The sequence below is a fragment of the Phalacrocorax carbo genome, chromosome 15 (genome assembly GCF_963921805.1).
Source record: "Phalacrocorax carbo chromosome 15, bPhaCar2.1, whole genome shotgun sequence".
NCBI lineage: Eukaryota > Metazoa > Chordata > Aves > Suliformes > Phalacrocoracidae > Phalacrocorax > Phalacrocorax carbo.
The window spans coordinates 9,666,838-9,686,080 of NC_087527.1; the positions used below are offsets into that span (position 1 = coordinate 9,666,838).

Consider the following 19,243-nt stretch of genomic DNA (forward strand, 5'->3'; position numbering starts at 1 on the left):
TTAAACCATACTTTTTCCGTGTTTTACAGAGGGGAAGATGAGGCATACGGCAGAACACCATAGCAAAGACATGGTGCAGTTATGAAGATGATTTCTGAAAAGGTGAGACTTAACACAGTGCTTGTGCCATGTCAAACTTGTGGGTCTGGATAATTCAGGGATGTGTAAGAAATAAACCTCTTGCTATCAGTTTCTAGTAAGAAAAATACGATTGTCCAGTATTATTAAAAGGATACTTCAAACTATTTACAGGCACATGGATGGTCACATACAAGCTGACTCACTGCAATGCCGGTCCCATTAAAAATCAAAAGCATTGGTGATTTTCTATTGCATTTTCCACCTTATCTACAAGTAGAAAAAAAATGCATCACAGTGTCTTAAACGTTTTTGCTTTGTTCTTCTCTTCACACCTTTCTCTGATTTGCAAGGTCGAGGTCGTTCATTTACTTATGAATAGTAAAGGTGATGACAATCTATACCAACACAGGTCACTTACTGCTTTTCATTTACATGGCATTCTTTTTTAAAAGACACAGTTGAAGCATCCAAGAAAAAAACTCTTAACGATTTGAAGTCTTCAGAGGCATTCCCTGAAACTACCCTTTCTTACCACGTAGATTTGATCTCATTCCCTTCTCAGGAAATAATCCATCTTCTTGTAATAACGTTTGGTTAGATTTTTATCTACAGGCATTAAAACACCTCTGTAGAAGAATGAGCTTGACTTAGTCTTTCCATAAGCCTTTGCTGTTGCGTAAATGACTCCATGGAGTGTTTGCCACCTTCTCTTTTATGGGTGACAGTACTACTGTATAAGATCTGTTTGAGCAAAAGTCCAGCATAAATTAGCATTAGGGAATTCTACTCAGTGTTCTTTAATCCTTTAAAAATAAAAAAAACCCTGGAAGACCTCATCACGGCATTTTCTGTCTTCCACTGATGCCTTAGGCCAAGCCTAGCACCACATTGCAAAGGAATGAGTAACCACCATATTGTGATTTCATTACCACATTTTACTTGGGAGAAATGGTAACCATCACAAAACAGTCATGTAAAATTTCCTCCACATCTCAAGCCAACAAGCCTCTGTCATGTAGTTTTTGTGGAATCATACATTTAACAATATTTTGCATTGCTGCTCATAAGCTATGAAAAATGCTTATGTACATGTACTTAATCAAGATTGATTGTTCACTATTTCTTCTCATTTCTGTGCAAAATTACAGTCGCCCTGTAACATCATGGGTGAGTACTACTGCACAAATAGTACCTACGTCTTGACCTGTTCCCTAAAATCAGATTTCTTAAAAAAACCAAACAAACAAACAAAAAAAAAACCAAAAACCCTGCAAGAGACATACAGCTGAGAGGACTTCCAGTGTCTTTCTAAATAATTGTATTCAAATAGACTCTTTGAGCTCACTCTTTCTCTATTCTTCTGTCCATCACTCCTATTCCTGTTTATTGGGAAAGGCTTTGAAAGATATAACAATGTTGCACGCTGATGTTGAGTTCATATTTCATTCCAAATCAGTAAAATCTCATCTCATCACATCACATCCACTTTTCCAAACCCAACCCATGTGTAATTTTAAGCTTCCAAGCCCCAGCGTTGCAGCTTTGAAATAAGCATCATCTCCTTTCCTATCAGAAACAAAAAAACGGTTTGTCAAACAGGAAAACATAAATCAAGGACCAAGCCTCTTCTGCAGCTAAAACATTAGGACTGTAGCAGTGGACACTTTTTCCTCTTTACGTTCCATTTTACAGCTCCCTTCTGAGGTACAAACTAAACAGGATAAATTCTTTTCTTTCCAACTCTAATTACTCATTATTACACACCTCTGTACTGGCACTCTAGAGTTTGCTGAAACAAAAAGAGTCAGTCATGCTTAATTAACTCTTAGAAATGCTTCAGGGAGTTGTTCTGAAATCATGCTGGAGCTCAGAGATGTGGTTTGATGTTACCTCTGATCAGTGCAATTGCAGAAGGCCACCAAAAGGGTGTAGTCCTGCACTCTTCCTTCATCTCACCCCACTCTCCATCCTGGAGGTTACACCCACCAGAGCTTCAGTGAATTGACCTAGTGAAAAAAAAACATTTTATTTTTCCTGATGGCTGAGTTTTCTGCTGGATCAGGTCACCGAACTGACTTACCCTGTGGCCGCATGAACACTAGACCTAATGCAGGAGAAATGAGGGACATAAGATGTGAGAGAAAGGGAACTGGCTCTTTCAGCAGCAGGCTGTTATTACCCTTAATTAGAGGTAATGTCAGCCCATTCTCTGGATCATTTATGCATGAACACAATCGGAGCAGGTGGCAGAAGTCCAAGTTTCTTTCCAGAAAGCCCTGAAAAATCTGCACACCGTCACAAGGATACTCATAATTTTTTTTTTTTTCTGCTAAAAATGTACTTCTGTATTTTCTGTAGGAGGACTGAAAAAGAATAGGTTTGCCGAGTTCCGGCTGATTAATGCGAAATGGTACTGAGCATGCAAAGGTGCTACCCTCTGCATAGCAGTTTCTCTTAAACATATTTCTAGCTTCACATGCAAATCATCGCTTCCATTTGTTCCTGTTATTGTACCAAAACCAAATCAGGTTACCACAAAATGGAAATTATGTTAGACCTGCATTAAAAACAACACATTAGAAGTAGCAGTTGCAAAAGGCAAATAAAGGTTTGTCAGCAGTCCCAAGCAGTGAGGAGGTTAAGGTGAGCATCTCTGCAAATCCCATCTGAAGTAGAGCTTAAAGTTTAGTTGGTGGAATTTCTGCAGAGGAAAGATTTTGATTCATCATGTCTAGAAAAAACGTATAATTGTTTTTAGCTTCCTTCATAGAACAATGAAATGGTTAAATATCTAGTCTTCCATCTTAACCCAAGTTAATGCATAGAACAGTTGGTCTTACGTGATGAAAGATATTTTTTAAAATGCTTAAAAGACTATTTTGGTCCATTCTGTCCAACAGGAAATAACTATGTATGAAAGCGCAGTAGGGGTGAAATGAACCCATGTCTTCACAGAGCCTTCCCAAGCACAGCACTACACTTCTTATTTTAGCATGAGCAGTACAAGTTTAATTAAATGACAGTTCCTAGTTTCAAGCTAACAAGGTCAGGATCCAGCACATTGTCCTGATTAGATCTTAAATAATTTAAGTTACATTAACATCCAGCAAAAGTTCTTTTTGGTTTTGTGTTGGGTTTTTTTTAATACAGTTCAGACTAGTCCTTCCTCAGTAATCACCCCTCCCTTTCACAGTATTAATACATGAAGTGTTTTTAACCTGTATTTTTACCTGTGAAGAAAGCCAGCCTTGCGGCAGCCCTGGACCATCCCCTGCCAAGTGCTGCCTGGTCAGGTCCAGCTCTGGGTGCCGCTGGAAACCTGCAGCGTGACCTGCTGGGAGAGGAGACAAGCCCTGGCCCTTACCTGCCAGCACTTAACCTGTGTCCTGAAGCACACGGGTTTAATATTGCTTCTAACTGGTTTTATCCCATCTAATGCAGCTGTTGATATTCTCATACACATCCTACTACACCCACCGCTTTTTTTTTTTTTCAGTTCTTTTAAGTTTGAGATGGGATTTTTGTTATTAAGACACAGATTACAGTATTATTTCAATGGTAAAACTGTAGTTCAGTAAGAATCATTTCTGTCTTAAAACAAGGTTAAAAACATGTTTCCTATTTTTGGAGATCTATAGATTAAAACTGTGATATCTCTGAAACATATTGACTTCCCTACTTCAATAACATGCTCTGACATTTCTAGGTGTATGTGATTAATACAGCCTTTGGTGGGTTTGCTTCATACACCCAGAGTCTCAGACTGGGCATGTCAAAAAATTTATTTATTTTTTCAGAAAAAGGAGTTGTTTTTCTTTTATGTCTCTGTTCTGTCTTTTTTGGTGGCATTTTGTAGAACGGATGGATTATGTGTTTTTTGTCTGATGATTCTCCAGTAACATCCATTTATCTTGTACAAGTACCCCGGCTTCAATCCTACAGATGTGCACATGCATTTAATTTTAAGATTGAGTATTCTTGGCCGAAAGGTCAGCATATGCATACATCTTCTCAGGATTATGGATTAATAATGCGCTTGCTATAATGGAAATCTGGAATCCACACGTCAATATATAGCCTATACAACACTTCTAGACGATAATAAAGTTCAATCATCTGCAAACAGGGAGATGTTAGAGAAAGATTACATGATTTTTCAAGATTCTGCAAACAGTTACTGGCAGATGCAGGAGAAGCTTACTGCCTCAGATCCTAAGTTAGAACGCTATCCTCTCTTGCCTTTATCCACATGCCACAATTCACTAAAATATGGGTCTTTCCCAAGAGATGACCGGTGAGGCCTGCTGAGCTGCATTTTAATGTGTTTTATATTTTGCATAATATTTAGTATGTTTCATATAGTAAGTACCTAGAGCGTGCTTTGTTCAGTATGCAAAGGGTAACTGGATGCTATGTGAATATGTTTCTGCTGGTAGAAGCAGACAGGAATAGTAAAGAGAAATGCCCTATTTTAAGAAAAGTTTCAGTTTCCATTTAACCGATCTGAGAATTAAAGCCATGGAGAGACAGTCTGAGATTTACGTTCTGCGATCTGTACTGGTTCGATCTGAGCACTCCCAATTTTTGCTGGCCCAAGAGAGGCAACAGTGAACAAGTACCATACTGAACGCATCTATTCTCAACATCCGCCTCAAAAAATTGCAAAAAGCAAACCAGAGGAGCCTGTCAAAGCCCCTGACCCTGGCTTTGATGTTCCTTTTCTTGGGGGGGGGAGGGAGGCTGTCGAGGGGAGGTAAAGGAGTCACGCTTTGGAACCTGGAGGCTGTTCAAACCCTGCACTCTGACCCTGCTGTTGCAATCAGATGCTCCCAATATTTGCTCAGCATCAATTTAGAGTTGGTGTTCTAGAAACGAGACCCTCAGATAGCGTGGGTTCCTAAGGCTTTCTCTATACTTAAGATTTTTTGTATCAGCAGCTACTTTCTGTAATTTTCACTTACTTTTTCATGCGATTTCTAACTACCTGTTGTACACGCGTATTGCAAAGGCATTATTGCTTTCTTTAAGACCGAAAAATGAATTGTAGCTATTAGAACCCGTTCTCAGGAGCGCGGGCGCGGACCTTGAAGCACCACACGCACCAGTTCGCTCCCGCCCGGGCCACCTCGCCCAGCTACGCGCCACACGTGTCCCAGAGCAAGCCGGCGCTGCCGAGCGCCCGTCGGACAGAGCGCTTAACCAGAACGCCCCGATTAACGGCAGCTCCGCGGGCTGTAAGACCATTGTCCGGGCTTTGCTACGGAGTCCTCCAAAACTACGCCCGGGTTTAAAACGCGGGGCCGGACAGCCGGCGCTCAGCCTAACCCCCCGCCTAAGCAGCGCGACTCGACTCTCAGGGCTCGACCCGCTCAGGGTGGGGGGGGATGGACGGGACCCACGCGGGGACGGTCCGCGCCGCTGCGGTGACACCCCCCCCCCCCTTCCCCGTCCCTCCCCTCCGCGGGGCGCCGCGCTGCCCCGCCGCCGCTCAGCGCCTGCGTGCCGCGCCCGCCGCCCACTCGTGACCCAGCACCGGCGCGGCGGGGCGGGCGGGCGGACAGCCCAGCGCCGGTACCGCGCCGCTGCCGCCGGACACCGGCCCCCCCCCGCCCCCCCGGCCGTGTTTACGTTCCGGGCACAGCGACGCCTGCGCCCCCGCTCCGCACGCAGTGCCTGGAAATGGTTCCTTAGGACTTTGCAAAACGCGTCGCCGCCGCCCCCCTCCCCTTCCCTCCCCCTTCTCTTCCCCCCCCCCCCCAAAAAAAAAAAAGTGCTGGTGCAAAATTGCAAAACTTTAGAGAGACCTGGATGGCTTTTCTTTTTCCTCCTCCCCATTTGGGCCAAAAATGCAGGACAGGAACTGTTGACAATTAAGTGATGAAACTCTCCAAAAAAATGGAGGCAGAGAAAGACTCTGGAAGAAGATTGGTGTGTAGCTGGCTTCTGTCTATTTCCTATTTGTGCCTTTTAATTGATTTTGCTTAATTGTTTGCAAAGGGAGAAATGCATGTACAATGTAGGCGGCAGGGCGACGTAGTTTGCAAGAGCGCAGCTTAGACACTGGGGAAGGGGGTGGAATTTAACCGAGGGGAAGGAGAGGGTGGGACGATAATTTTTTTTTTTTTTTTCTCCTCCTGGGGGTAAGGGTTTGTGCTGATCCTCCGCGCGTGAGCCCAGGGCCGGCTGCCGGGGGGGGGGTTTGCAGGGAGAGCTCTGCCGGGAGCGGGGCAGAGCCGCCGGAGGCAGCTGGTGCATGGCTCTCCCCCCCCCGTCCCGCCCCGCACCGGGGGACCTACCTCCGTGCGGGGCCCCGCCGCCACCAGCCCCGCTCCGCGCCCGCCGCAACTTCCCCGGGGGAGCGGCACCGGCCTCCGCCGGGTCTATGTGTGTCGTGTGTCCCCGTCCCGTCCCCCCCCCCCCCCCGCATTTAACCCGTTCCTGCCCCTCTCCCGCGGGCCCCCCTCGCGTTCGGTGCCGGAGGGGGCGGCGTGGGGGGGCTGCGCATCCATCGCGGCGTTACATAAAGCGATCTGTTTTTTAAATCGCGGCTTCCGGTGTGACTATGGAAACACTCGGCTTATGTAAATACCGAAACCTGGATGCTGTGCATCAGATTAAGCGATTCGCGCCCCCCCCCCCCCTTCCCCGGGGAATTATCTTGTATTCACGTGCAAAAAAAAAAAAAAAAAATAATAAAAATGATCCGGTTGCTATCGAGCGTTGGCCGCCGTCCGCGGGTTTTTGCGGGATTGCAAAGCGCGTCGGTGCTGTGGCTTGTGAATTTTCGGCGAGTTGCGCCTGTCTCCTGCTCGCCTTCAAACGCCAGCTTCGGCACAGCAGCCCAAGTTTTAGCTCTGCAGCCAAACACCTGTTATTCTTGTCTAGTTCCGTGTCACGGGATGGAAAAGGTTGTGCATGCGGCCGTGTTGTGGCTTGCTTGGGTTCAGGTTGTGTGCGGTTTCTGTCTTGCCATCTTAATTATTCCCCCCCCGGGATCTGTTTATCACGTCTTTCTGCGCCACCCACGCGCTTTCCTCCCCACCGACCCCATCTGATTTATTTTTTCCGGACAACGTGGGTTTGTTTTGTTTTGTTTTCTAGCGATCTATTGGCAGAAGGCGATACGATGAGAACGAGGACCTCTCGGACGTGGAGGAAATTGTCAGCATCAGGAGTTTCAATTTGGAAGAGAAATTAAAGAGTAAAATGTATCATGGGGATTTCGTGCATGCCATGGACGGGAAAGGTAACTGCCCGGGGCGGGGGGCGGCTGCCCGGCCGGGCCCCCCCTCCCCGCCGCCGCCTCCACGTGTAGCTCCGCGCCCGGGTTCGTATTTCGCGCCCGCGTCCCCCGTCCCGGCGTCGTCACCGGATCCCCGGGCCGGGGGGGGGGGAAGGCAGGGGGGCGGCTGCTGCACCGCGGCCCTGCAGCCCGCACGGTCCCCGGGTCCCCCGGTGCCCCCCGCACCCGCACCCGGAGGGCGGCTTTTGCCCCGACACGGTGCTCGGGAGGCGACGTGGTGAGAAATGGCAGCGCCTTGCGCTCCCCCCTGCCGCCACCTCCGTCGTGCTCCGCTGCCGTGACCCCAGCGCAGCTCCGAGGTGTTCAGGAATTGGGTCCTGGCACGGGAGAGGCAGAAACCCCAGCCCCCACTTAGCCGGAGGGGATTCCTGCTCCCCCGCCGCCCCTGCTCAATCCAGGACCCCTCTTTGCAAAAGGATGCAATTGATGAGCCTGTTCGCCAGGGTCGGAGACTTTAAACTCAGTAACTTCTCTGTGTTTATACCATATATTAAATTACAACCTTGCCCTCCCCGTAGTTACGTGGTTTGCTTAGGTGACTTGAATTCCGAAGTTGTAAGCAAAGGCAGAGAGCCCAGCTCTGCAGCGCGGTTGCCTGGCAGGAAGGAAGACGGGAGAGGGCTGAGGGCTGCCCGGGACTCAGCCGGGCCGGGGCGGGGGGTTGCAAGTCACCTTTATTTACTGCAGCATTGTTGAAACGGATCCTGAATCCCAGATGGCTATCACCAAAACCCGGCCTCACTGAGGACTCCCTGTCTAAGCCGGCTTTCTCAGGAAAGAGGAGTTTTGGCTCTAATCCTCCTGAAATGGCTATAACTATGGAGGCACTAATCTAGTTTCGAAAATTTCCTTTTCTCCCCTAGGCTTAGTTTTGCATGAGCATTTTAAGCTCCTTTTAGAAAAGTTAATGTGGTGGAGAAATTAAATACCTATCTTATTTAGGAAGGTGTTTGTTTAGGAGATAAGCTCAACCCTGACCCCTCTTCCTCCAAACAAAACACAAACACCTATTTTTTAGCTGGAAAATGTTAATTAATTTTCCGGAAAATGATTGCATTCTACCCTCATCTTCCAAATACTCCAGTGGTTGCCATTGCTACATGCTAACTATAGTACAATCCACAGCCTCGCTAGCTCAGCAGCTCCAAAATCTTTGGGTAGCTTTCTCCTTTCTAGGGAACTTGAAAATAAATGAGTGTCTTTTGTTATTTTGTTGTGGTCTGTGTCTGCTTTGTTCGACCCCACAAGGGATTTAAATGCTTTGTTGGGGCATTAGGAAGAAGGGGTCTGCCTTCTTATTTGCTCTGGTTTTATTTTTACTATTGGTTTGTTTTTTCTATACATCCAAGAGTTTAATTGAATCTAGGCAAAACAATGACAGTGGTTAGTAAGAATAAAAAAGTCAGTTTATATGAACACATGGACTTGGTTGAGTGATATATTTATTTATTTTAATTTCCCATGTTCCTGTTTTTATATTTAATAATAGCTCTCCTTTGACACACCCCCCCGCCACCCCACCCCCTGGAATGTGGGTTGGAGGTTTTCTTCGAGGTGCTGCAAGGCAGTGGTGTGATTTTTGGCTTGAATGCAGTTTGTCATAGCTCCTTGTTCTCTAGGCTGCCAGGCTGTATATCTGCCTCTGCTTCTCCCACCGATATTATTCTTCACGTTTGTGGACATTCTGTCTTGGATAAGAGTGTCCTTGAAAGAATATCTGTGATTTTTGTATTTGCTTCCCTAAAGCCAAGACAGTTTCAATGGGAATGCCTATGAGAAATTAAGATTTCTCTAGTACAGAAATATTTATTTGGTAACCTTAGTTAACTGGAGTATTCATTACACTTATTTTGAGACTAGTAGCAATAAAGTTTATGTAATTTTAATGTTTTTGTAAATGGGTAATTACCGTGCTCTGATTTCATAACTTCAGGCAGGAATTTTATATCCCTCCTTGTTGTAATTACCAACTGGATACAGCAGGGAAAAAGTTGTAAAAATAGAGGGTAATACATCTGTAGGCATGGGAGCTCAGCCTCTGCTTCCCCTATTTCTTTCAGAATGGTGTTTTTATAACAGAGAAACATCACTGATACAAGCTCGAGTCTGAGGCTCTCATGCTCTCCTGGGAAGCATGTACATTGCTGACTGGATCTGGGAGAAGTCAAACTATTTGTGTGTACCCAGATATAATACATAAAGTGTGTAGATTTGGCAGCGTGTAGTGTATTTTGTAGTGCTGAAGAATCGAACAATGTTTTCCACTTTAAGGCAGCGTATGGATGCTACGTGAGGGTCATTTTCTTTCCTGTAAGAAAGGGGCAATAGCAGAACCACAAGAACAGTACATGGCCATTTTAGGAATTCCTCTTCTCTCTGTGGCAGAATGCTCCAAATGGAGCATGGGGGTTTGTAGGCACGGCTCACCCAAATTGCTGCCTTGTCACTTTCTCTCTAATCCCCAAATCGCTCTATTGTATCAGACCGTTGCATAAAGAAATCCCCAGGAAAGGCCAGTTCTGTGTAATCCTCACAGTGAAGCAACAAGGTGATACTGGTTAGCGTTAAAATAATAAACTTATGTTTAATTTTCAGTTTGCTTGTGTGTTATACTGTGACTCCCACACAAAAACTATTCATTTCTCACCATCTTCTTAAGTGCCAGGAGCCGGCTAAGATTTCTGTCTATCAGCTCCTGCAGTTATGTTTCTGTTTAATATATATATATAAAGTACTCTGTTGGAAGTAACAGTAACCCTTACATAAAAAGAGAATTTTGTGTTCACAGAATCAGGGCTTTCTGCCATACTCGGCTAATGCTTGCAAGAAAATATCTTTTTTCCTAAGTAGCAACGTATAGCTTAAAACATACAAGGTATAAACTTAAACATACAGTTTCAACTACTCATTTGCCCAAAAGTAGTAGGCTGATTTGCAGTAATTTCATTAGGATTATCTTTTAGCTGTTAATATGGTATTTCATTACAGCCTGGGTGTTTCAACCCAGACCTTAATTGACAAACTCTGACTGGATTCTATTTTACGTGCATCAGTGAACAGGAAAAATAGAGAGCAGCTGGGAGAGCATTGTCTGTCATTTGGTTTCCGGTTTGGACCTAAAATATGCGTTCTCTTTATATTTTTCTCCAAGTGATAGTGGAGTTCTTTGGTGAGAAAAGGGAAGCGGGGAGCATTTTGAGAAATGTAATGTGAGGTGCTAATGCTGTTGTAATTGATTTTGGATTTTCTTTATTCATTATTTAAACAGATTTTACTTTTGAGTATGTGCAAAGAGAAGCTCTCAGAGTTCCCCTTATCTTCAGAAATAAGGATGGACTGGGAATTAAGTAAGTTACAACCAAATCTTGATGATTAATAAATGCTTTTATAAAATAACCATTATGCTTTCCATGTGGTATTTCTTTTGATGATCTCAAAATATATCGCAATTAGTAAGACTGTCAGCACCCTTGAGAAGAGGAATGATTATTTTCCTCTTATAAACAAGCAGATAATGAGGTCTATAAAAGTTAAGTGCATACAGCATGGTACTATACAATCAGAAATAAGTCAGTCATGAAAGTTAGAAATAAAATTCAAAGGCTCTTGCATCATGCTGTCATGGCAGAAGAACCTCCCTGTGATTTTTCACTTCCCAGTTGTTTTCTACGTTACAGGTGGAATGTCTAATGGTGCCTGTCGTTTTCCATTATAATTGTGTCTCTCCAGAATGTTATAGCTTGGTAAATATTTAATAATGTCTAGTTAAAATGTGGTATTATTAGAGTCTTTCTGAGGTTGCAGTTTGTTAATATCCCGTCAAAAAGGATTTGGTACTTTAATAAGAGAATCCTGCAAGTTTCATTGTAAAAGTGACAGTGTCTAAGAGAGAAATATTAAAATTATATATTTTATCAGCCACATAATCTATAGTTTAGATAAATGTTCTGTGATGCTTTTGGAAATTAGGACTGTGTAACTGATTATATCCGAAAGACAGAAAATTAATTTTCTGAAGGCGTAATTACTTTGCTCAGTTTCAACTGGACCACCTCAAAGTTTAGGGAACTGAGGAGTCACAATTATTTAATTAAAAAGAATCAAGCCAAGGAGAGAAAGAGAAGTACTGTTTGGGGTATTTGGCAAGCATATGTCTTTTTACCATAAGAGCAAATAGGAGCTGTTGTGATGCTTCTCATGATGTAGTAAAATAGTTTTATATGTTGAACTCTGAACAAGAAGCGCTTAATAGGTACTCAGTAGTAATTACAGTAATGTGTATTTTGTTGTACCGTTATGTTGTACTGGGATTTTTTTTTCTCTGGTTATTAAGCCCAGCTATTTCTCTACTTAGTCCTGGATGCACAGTCTAGTTTCTTATTAAAAAAAATAATGCAAACACCAATATACCATCCTTTTATTTGTTTTTGCAAAGCCTTTCCTAGATTGTAACCTAATTTTCTGACAAAAACATGCACGTCTTCTATAATGGTTTAGAAGACAGGTAGAAAACCTAGCTATTTAGTGAGAAAGGCTGGTCACTACTTACAGGTTCCAAACAGTTCTATGCTCCTCTTTGGTGTTGTAGAAAAATAACCTAATTTTTCTGTTGTACTATTTGAGAGAAGGTATGGTCATGTGGAAAGCATTGAGCCTTAATGTTTGTGCAGAAGCGGGGATACAAAGGCATCTGTTTTGATATTCCTGAAGTCTACAACCTTCCATGTAACCTTCATATGAAAACCTGAGAAGCAGAGAAAAGTCTTCTACATTCATAGCTTAATTATGCTGCACCTGCAGAAGCCACTTGCTTAATCTTAGCTTATATATTACACGACTATACTATCGTATTTCCTGGTGAATAATTTTTTGTTTACCTTCTCAGCTGAGCTTCATTAATGTAAAGTTCTATTTGTTCTACGTTCACTCATGACAGTGTTGGCCAACCTAGGTCCTAGCGAGCCAGTGACATCTCCATTGAGTGCTTTTCCGAATGTATATTTACACTGTATGTGTATATGTAACCATCACCTGAAGCTGAATCATTCTTGCTTCAGCACAAGCTTTATTGTCTACAGGAAATTCCTGCTCCCTTAAGGGTTGTGCTCTCCACTCTACTCACCCAACTTGGCATCCCAGTTCCTTGCTTCCTCTCAGCCTCCAAATACAGGAGCTTTCCCTCCTAGAATGATTTTTCCTGCTGCATTAGAGCCTCTGTTTTTCTGCTCTTTCTTTTGGCTTCTCTGCTCATCTTGGCAGGGAGGATTTTTTTTTTGTTGAAGGTTGTTGCTACTTTTTTGTGCAGTTTGTTTCTTCAAGAGTTGCTTCTCTTGGAGGAGTCAACCGAAGGACATATCTATCGTGGAAAATGGTGGAAAATCATCTGAGACAACTGCTCTCTCTACAAGCATTGGTCTTAAACTGCTGCTTCTAAAGGGCAAGTGATAAAAAGCTTCACGAATTTTTTCTGGAAGAAGCCACCCGCTTTTCTGTGAAACTGGGGAGTGTTTAGGAGCCAGAGATACCACTGCACTTTCCTAGCAGCCAGAACTTCCTCCTGTGTATGAGAAAGGTCACAAATTCTCTGCGGTACCAGAAGAAAACTGGGGCGATGTTTCAGCTCCTACTGTGCCAAGGGCACCTGTTCAGCAAGTGCTCCATCAGCGAAGTGCGGAAGTGAGAGCTCATCCCGCAGACACAAATGTTACTGGGCTTCAGATCCTCAGCTGCAAATGGCGGAGCATTATCAGAGATGAGTAACGAGTACCCCAGCCTGGGACCAGTGTTTCCTATGGCTGTCTGTACCAGACAGTGGTCCCTCCAGAACTCAGGCTGCCTGACCTGCTGTAGTTGTTGCACAGGATCCTTCACAAAGATACCTTGTTTCTTGGTGTCTGTAACTGCAAGATGTAATATCTGTTTCTTCTTGTAGCTCATTATTCAGGATTCTGTAATGAGGCAATTTCACCATAGACATTTCAACACTCGCATCTCGGCTCACACATCATCATTGGCTTCCCTATTGTTCCTGTGCCTGAAGTCTGGAGAGCTGCCGCCTGGCACTCCCCTCCACTTTTGGTTAGCTGTGTGCTTTCACTGATGCCTCCTGGTGTGATACTGCCTTTGGAGAGAGTTGTCTTTGGTCTTTCTTGATTCAGGGGTTCGGAGACTCCTCAAGCTAACGGCATCATGTAAAGGGTAATCTGGGTTCTTGTGCCATATGTTTTTCTTCAAGACATGTTGTTTTTAGATGCATTTGCAGTCAACCTTCCTATTCCTCTTCCTTCCTGGAAGCCACCAGTAACTTTTGTTACGACTTTGAAGGAGGGAGGGCGTTGGCAATGTACCCCTTCTGTGGTTACACACCATGTGTACAGACAGGCCAGGTTTTAGATGTACTTCTGTGTTTTGCTGAGGAAAAAAAAAAAAAGACCTGGCCTCAAATGCTGATGTGTATGTTACACATACACAGCATGAATCCATGTAGAGATGACCACGCCTCAAGGACCACCACTGAAAATCCGGTACCTTCCTTTGTAAGCATTATCAAAGAAGTCAAACAAATAGCAGTTTTGGAACATGCATTGGAAGTGAAGAAGTAGCAGGACTGGATGCTGCATGCCTTCAGTTTTAGTTGGAGTTGTGTGGCTCTGGCAGTTAGGATAATTCATCTTTTGAATTCTGAACTGGATTGCAAAGAAGTGGAAGAGGAGTAAATGCTAATCCACAGCAAGGGTTTGGGAGTCACTTACCTCACTCTGTCACACACTAATGCTTTGGATAGTGAAGGAGAATTATGTTTCAGTTTGCTGTGATGAGCTTAAAATAGTCTCAGCAGCCAGGCTTGACTAGCCAGCTTTTCAGTTTCCTAATGACTGCTGGTATCATTCTAAAACTGTTCTGACATCTTTCCTCCTTTCTAGGGCTGTTTCCCTTTTCCCTTTTGTGAACCATCCACACATCATGTGCGACTTCTCCCTCTAGCTGGAATTCACTGTCAGAGAAGAGAGTAAAAATACTGATGCTTTTTTTCCTTTTGAGGGTAGTTTTGATTAATTAGTATTCTGACAAAAGTAAGAGTAAATTTTATCTGATATGTGAGCTTTGGATGGTTCCTGCATGGAATCAGTTCAATTCTCCATTTCACAGTTAGTTGGGTGAATTGTTTTTATATTTCTACTCTCTGCTGAATCATTGAATACTGACTGCTCTAGGGGATTAAAATACTGGAGTTTGTAGATCAGTAATCTCTTATAGGACATTCAACATTCTAATATTTTTTTATTTAAATGAGCAAGACTTATTAGTTTGAAATTATGTTGTAAAGGAATTGTACACACTTGGGCATAAATGTCACTAGAGTGAGAGAAGGTTGGAAACACCATTTAGATGTATTTTAGATGGCAGAAGTGAAATGCATGAGCAAACTTTCCTATTTGGCACTCTGCAGGATAACATGATTTAATTTTATTTACATTTCCACTTCTTATGTGTATTTATCAAAAGTAGCTGGCTTGCAATATATGAGTTTTGTGGATGTGTAGATACATAAACACTCTGTGCATTGTATTCCAGCAAGATCAATGTGGTATTGACACCTGCCTAACTGATCTGAAACGTTGAGAGCCTTTAGTCTCATCATCCTGACATTTACTGCTTGAAATGATGAGAGTCATAGTCCGCTGTCTTCCATCACTAGAGCGAGACTGGACAGTTTGCCTTTGGTTCTGAGTCATTTGCTGATGAAACTCAGGAACCTTACATTCCACTTCAGGCTCTGGAGGAAATTACGCTTTACTGTGTCTTTTCTACTACTCCTCTTGTCCAGAGGAGGTGGTGTGTATCACAATATGGTAGATTAGGTGATGTGCATATATGTAGGATAAAATATATTATATATGATGATTTTTAGACTTATGGCATTTTGAATAACTGATGATACGTGCTTCCACGTCTGTTTCCTGCTAAGCAGTCAGCTTGCACGTCTGTGCCTGGCAGATGTACAAAGCGTAGCTGAACAGTTTGGTTACTGTGCTTGGAGGTACTCCGAAATGGCAAGGAATGAGATGAATGAGGAAAAATTATTATAATGAAACTTTGAAAATTGCTTTCCTCTGTATTCCCGACTATCGTGAGCTGTTACTTGCATGGCTAGAAGCAAGAAGGTCCACCTGTGATCTCTTAGCAGAAGAGGGGCTGTTTTTCTTGGAGGGTTGTTTGTCTGTTTCCAGGATTGTAACTTGGAGAGAGAACGCTGTTTGGAGGGATGTTGTCTGTCTCTTTTATCTGAACAGCGGTCATCTTGCACTGTATTGTGGTTAATCAGATATTTATGCTAGCCATCCTCATTAGGACTTCATCTTTGAACATTTACTAAAATGCAGGTTTGCATTTCTTTTCTGTTTGAGGCAACATGATTTGTATATAACAGAATGCTGAAAATCTCAGACGCAGTGCATCATATTTTGGTGTTATGTCACCTAGCTATACTATTCTTCACCTATTTTTAATGATATATGAAATCTTTGGAAGCATTCATAGTGTTTTTACACAAGATGCATTTGCTTGAAAATTGCATTACATGAGGGAAAAAAAAAATCTCTGTTCAGTTCTTGCATTGTTGGTATTCTGGATTTACATGCAGAAAAACACATGAACCAACACTTACTGATTAGTTTAGGACTGGTGACATTCAAGAAAACATTTTTTTTTGGCCATCATAGTGCTGTAGTAAACCAGCTCTGACTGTGTAAGAGTGAGTGTGGCAGTTACGCTGGGTGGGTTTGGAGGTGAAGAAGTACAGTCATCTATGGTCTCAGCAGCCAGCAGAATGGGTTTGAATTAAAGCTGGAGCTCCCAAGGCAACCCAACTACAAAATGGCTTCTTGTACTTGAAACCTGCTGTGCTCAAGCCTGAAATTCTTCCCTTGGTGTACTCTTTCTCTAATGTATCATACATCCTCAGATTGCAGAGAAAAAAACAACCCAAGGGTATGCCAGGTGTGCTCTCCGAAGAGCTAAACATGCAATTTTATTGTTAGGGAGCATTGTATTCTTCCATTTTGGGTAATTTTGATTGTCCGCTGCTGCTGAAGCTCTCGGAAAGACTGGATTTGCTTGTATTCATCAGGGTAAAGGTTATTATCTATCTTGGTTGTTGATTTTTATTTTGATTTATACAAATGTTAAAAAGATGGCCCATCTAATTGTTCTGCGTGTCTGACAAAAAATACAGGCAAGCTGTGGCATTCGAAGATAATCCTTGCATGTCCTTGTCACCCACAAATAGTTCCTCCTTCCCCTACTTCTGACTTTCTAGTGCTTGGAAAAAAAGATGAGCTCTGAATGAACCCTGAAGGTCAGTAGATTCAGGCTGTTTCATTCCGGCGAGGGAGTGAATTCCAAAGCTGTGGGGCCCTCGCAACTAAATGCAAAGATGTGAGGGTTGGCGGAGAACTAACAAAAGATATTGTCCAGCCTCCACATCCCACCAGAGGACAGTGATAAGGGTAAAAGAAAGTGGACAAAGAGAATTTGGCAAATAGTTCTCAAGATATATGCATGAGAGTAAATGCATTTTTTAACTTTACCTTTCAGTGTTTTCTTAGTAGTAAAAGCTATTGGTCTAAAAGTTTGCCTATGGGCTGGATCGTTCTGATTTCGAACTGAATTATGTCAAAAGTCCTTTATGACCAGAAGCAAGTTGTTTATCTTCAGCCCAGGGCAGTACAAGTTGGACACGGCAAGCACCTAGCTGGCAGGTCCCATGGGGCTGTTTGTCATTACAATTCCTTAGTCAGTTTTTGTGTGATGTGAAGTGTAACATACTGTCATTAAGGTGAAGTCACTACTGTTTTTGTTTTCTTTTTCCATCCAGTCTATGTGTTGCAGAATTTTAGTCCCTCCTGACATGTAAAACTCACGCACTTGATGTACTAGGCTATTGTCTAATTACATTAAACCCTAAAACATTGTATGTGTTAGAAGTGATCGTATAAATGCATCAACATTGGTGAACCAATTATGCTACCATTTAATTTAGCTCTGAATTAGCCCAAATTGAATTGAACAAGAATTTCCCTGCCTACCAAACACAGCCAGGTTGTCTTCTGACAGACAAGGAGGTTTGGAATAGTCATTCAAATAAGGGGCTTTAATTAATTATTTTTTTACATTTTATTTCCAAGCAGTGAATCCAACCTACAATCGTGTGACTTTGAACAAATTGGTTTACTGGTCTATGCCTCAGTTTGTATCCACCGGCAAATGAGATAATGCTCACCTCGGGGAATATACATGAGGCACCGCCAGTTGCAAAGCACTGAGAATTGCTTAGCATGAATGAGCTATAAAGGTTTAGGATTTTATTGAAATCAGCCCCTTCCCTTCCCTCCACTCCACTACTGCTAGAGAAGACACCTCTCCTCCTCTTTTATTATGAGAATCTGACGCTTGCCAGTGCAAGATGTTATGTATGTCATTAAAACTTGCGCTGTCCACTCTTCACAGTGGCCTTGCTCGATTCCACCTACTGCATTATGGACAAAGAGCACTATACATTTATTTCTCTTTTATTATGGTAACATAAGTGTACCCATACTTATCTTGATGGTATTTAACGTTGCTTTCTTTGTTAATTACAGAATGCCTGACCCGGATTTCACTGTCAGAGATGTGAAGCTATTAGTGGGTAAGTTATTTTGAATGCACTGGATTAACCCTATACAGAACAGAATTGCTTTGAAATACTTGTCCAGTTGTGTTTGTAGACATTTGTGATAACTCTCAGAACCTTGGAGAAGGCATGGAGAAGCAATTTGTAGATTAAAAAGGCTGGGAGAACCCTAATTAGTAGTTGCGCTGACCGGACTCTGATCTCATGCTGGATAATTGGCCGTTTGAAAGACAGTGAATGCTTTTGCTCTTAACAGGTGTCCTACATACAGTTTTGTGATCCTGGAAAGCGGCAGCTCTATTGATCAAGTTCCTTTTTTTTCTTTATTTTATCTGTTATAGAGCATCTGTTTGTAAAAGGTATGATTGGAGCCGTATCACCTTTTGCCTGTGCTCTCCCCACAGCCTTTATCAGTGTCAGGCCAGGTCAGTGCTTTGAGGAAAGGTTGCTAAGAGAGACTGAGCGCAAAGCTTTGCAAACTGCCTGTCTGTCTGATAAGACACAAACCAGAGAAGTGGTGACCGTAATGATCAAATGTTTCCTGGCAATTTTTACAAAAGAAATTCTTTTAACTCTAAGAAACGCTACATTTTGAATAGGAGATTATGCTGTATGTTTCTTTGAAATCTGCTTTTACTGAAGATGGATGTGTTATTTACTGTTTATCTGAAATTGTTACTGAATAGTGACACTGCACTCTCTGAAGTCATCACTGTGGAGCTAGCTGAGTTTTGGATGTGTTAGCTGCAATCCTTCACAGAGATGATTAACGGCATTCTTGCTGTTTTGAATTTACTGGCTTTGTTTACCTGTGTTGTGGCAGGATTTATCTTTTAAATTAGCCCAATCGCTGCATTCTGAAAGATGAATTTTTTTAAATTACACTTGAGTTTAATAAAAACAAAAGAGAGGAACTTTTGCCTCATTTCTGTTCAGTTGGGGTTATCTGTGAGAGGGGGGTTATCTCTGATAACCTTCCTTCACAAAAAAAACTTGGCAATGTTGCTTAATTTATGACCATTTATAAGTTTGGGGGGAAAAAAAGCCCCAAACCTCCTTGGCAGAAGATGTTAGAAGAGTGTGGAGAGTGCTGTTTGGTAGCATTTCTGTTGGTCAATCTGCAGTTAAATTAGGAAATAATATGAGGGTATTTGGAAGCCCTATGTTTTATGGGTTTCCTAAAT

General features: G+C 42.7%; 1 protein-coding gene across 3 annotated transcripts in view; it reads left to right on the forward strand.

The window, feature by feature from the left end:
- The first annotated feature begins 5,904 nt into the window (after positions 1-5,904).
- Positions 5,905-19,243, forward strand: part of KDM2B (lysine demethylase 2B) — a 120,539-nt gene continuing 107,200 nt past the window's right edge. The window contains exons 1-4 of one of the 3 annotated variants that reach the window (XM_064466163.1): positions 5,905-6,009; positions 7,183-7,327; positions 10,653-10,731; positions 18,028-18,074. In XM_064466163.1, the coding sequence (XP_064322233.1) occupies positions 5,959-6,009; positions 7,183-7,327; positions 10,653-10,731; positions 18,028-18,074 (322 nt within the window). In that variant the 5' untranslated portion in view covers positions 5,905-5,958. The remainder of the gene's footprint in view (positions 6,010-7,182; positions 7,328-10,652; positions 10,732-18,027; positions 18,075-19,243) is intronic. The other 2 variants (XM_064466162.1, XM_064466164.1) reach the window with 2 other exon arrangements.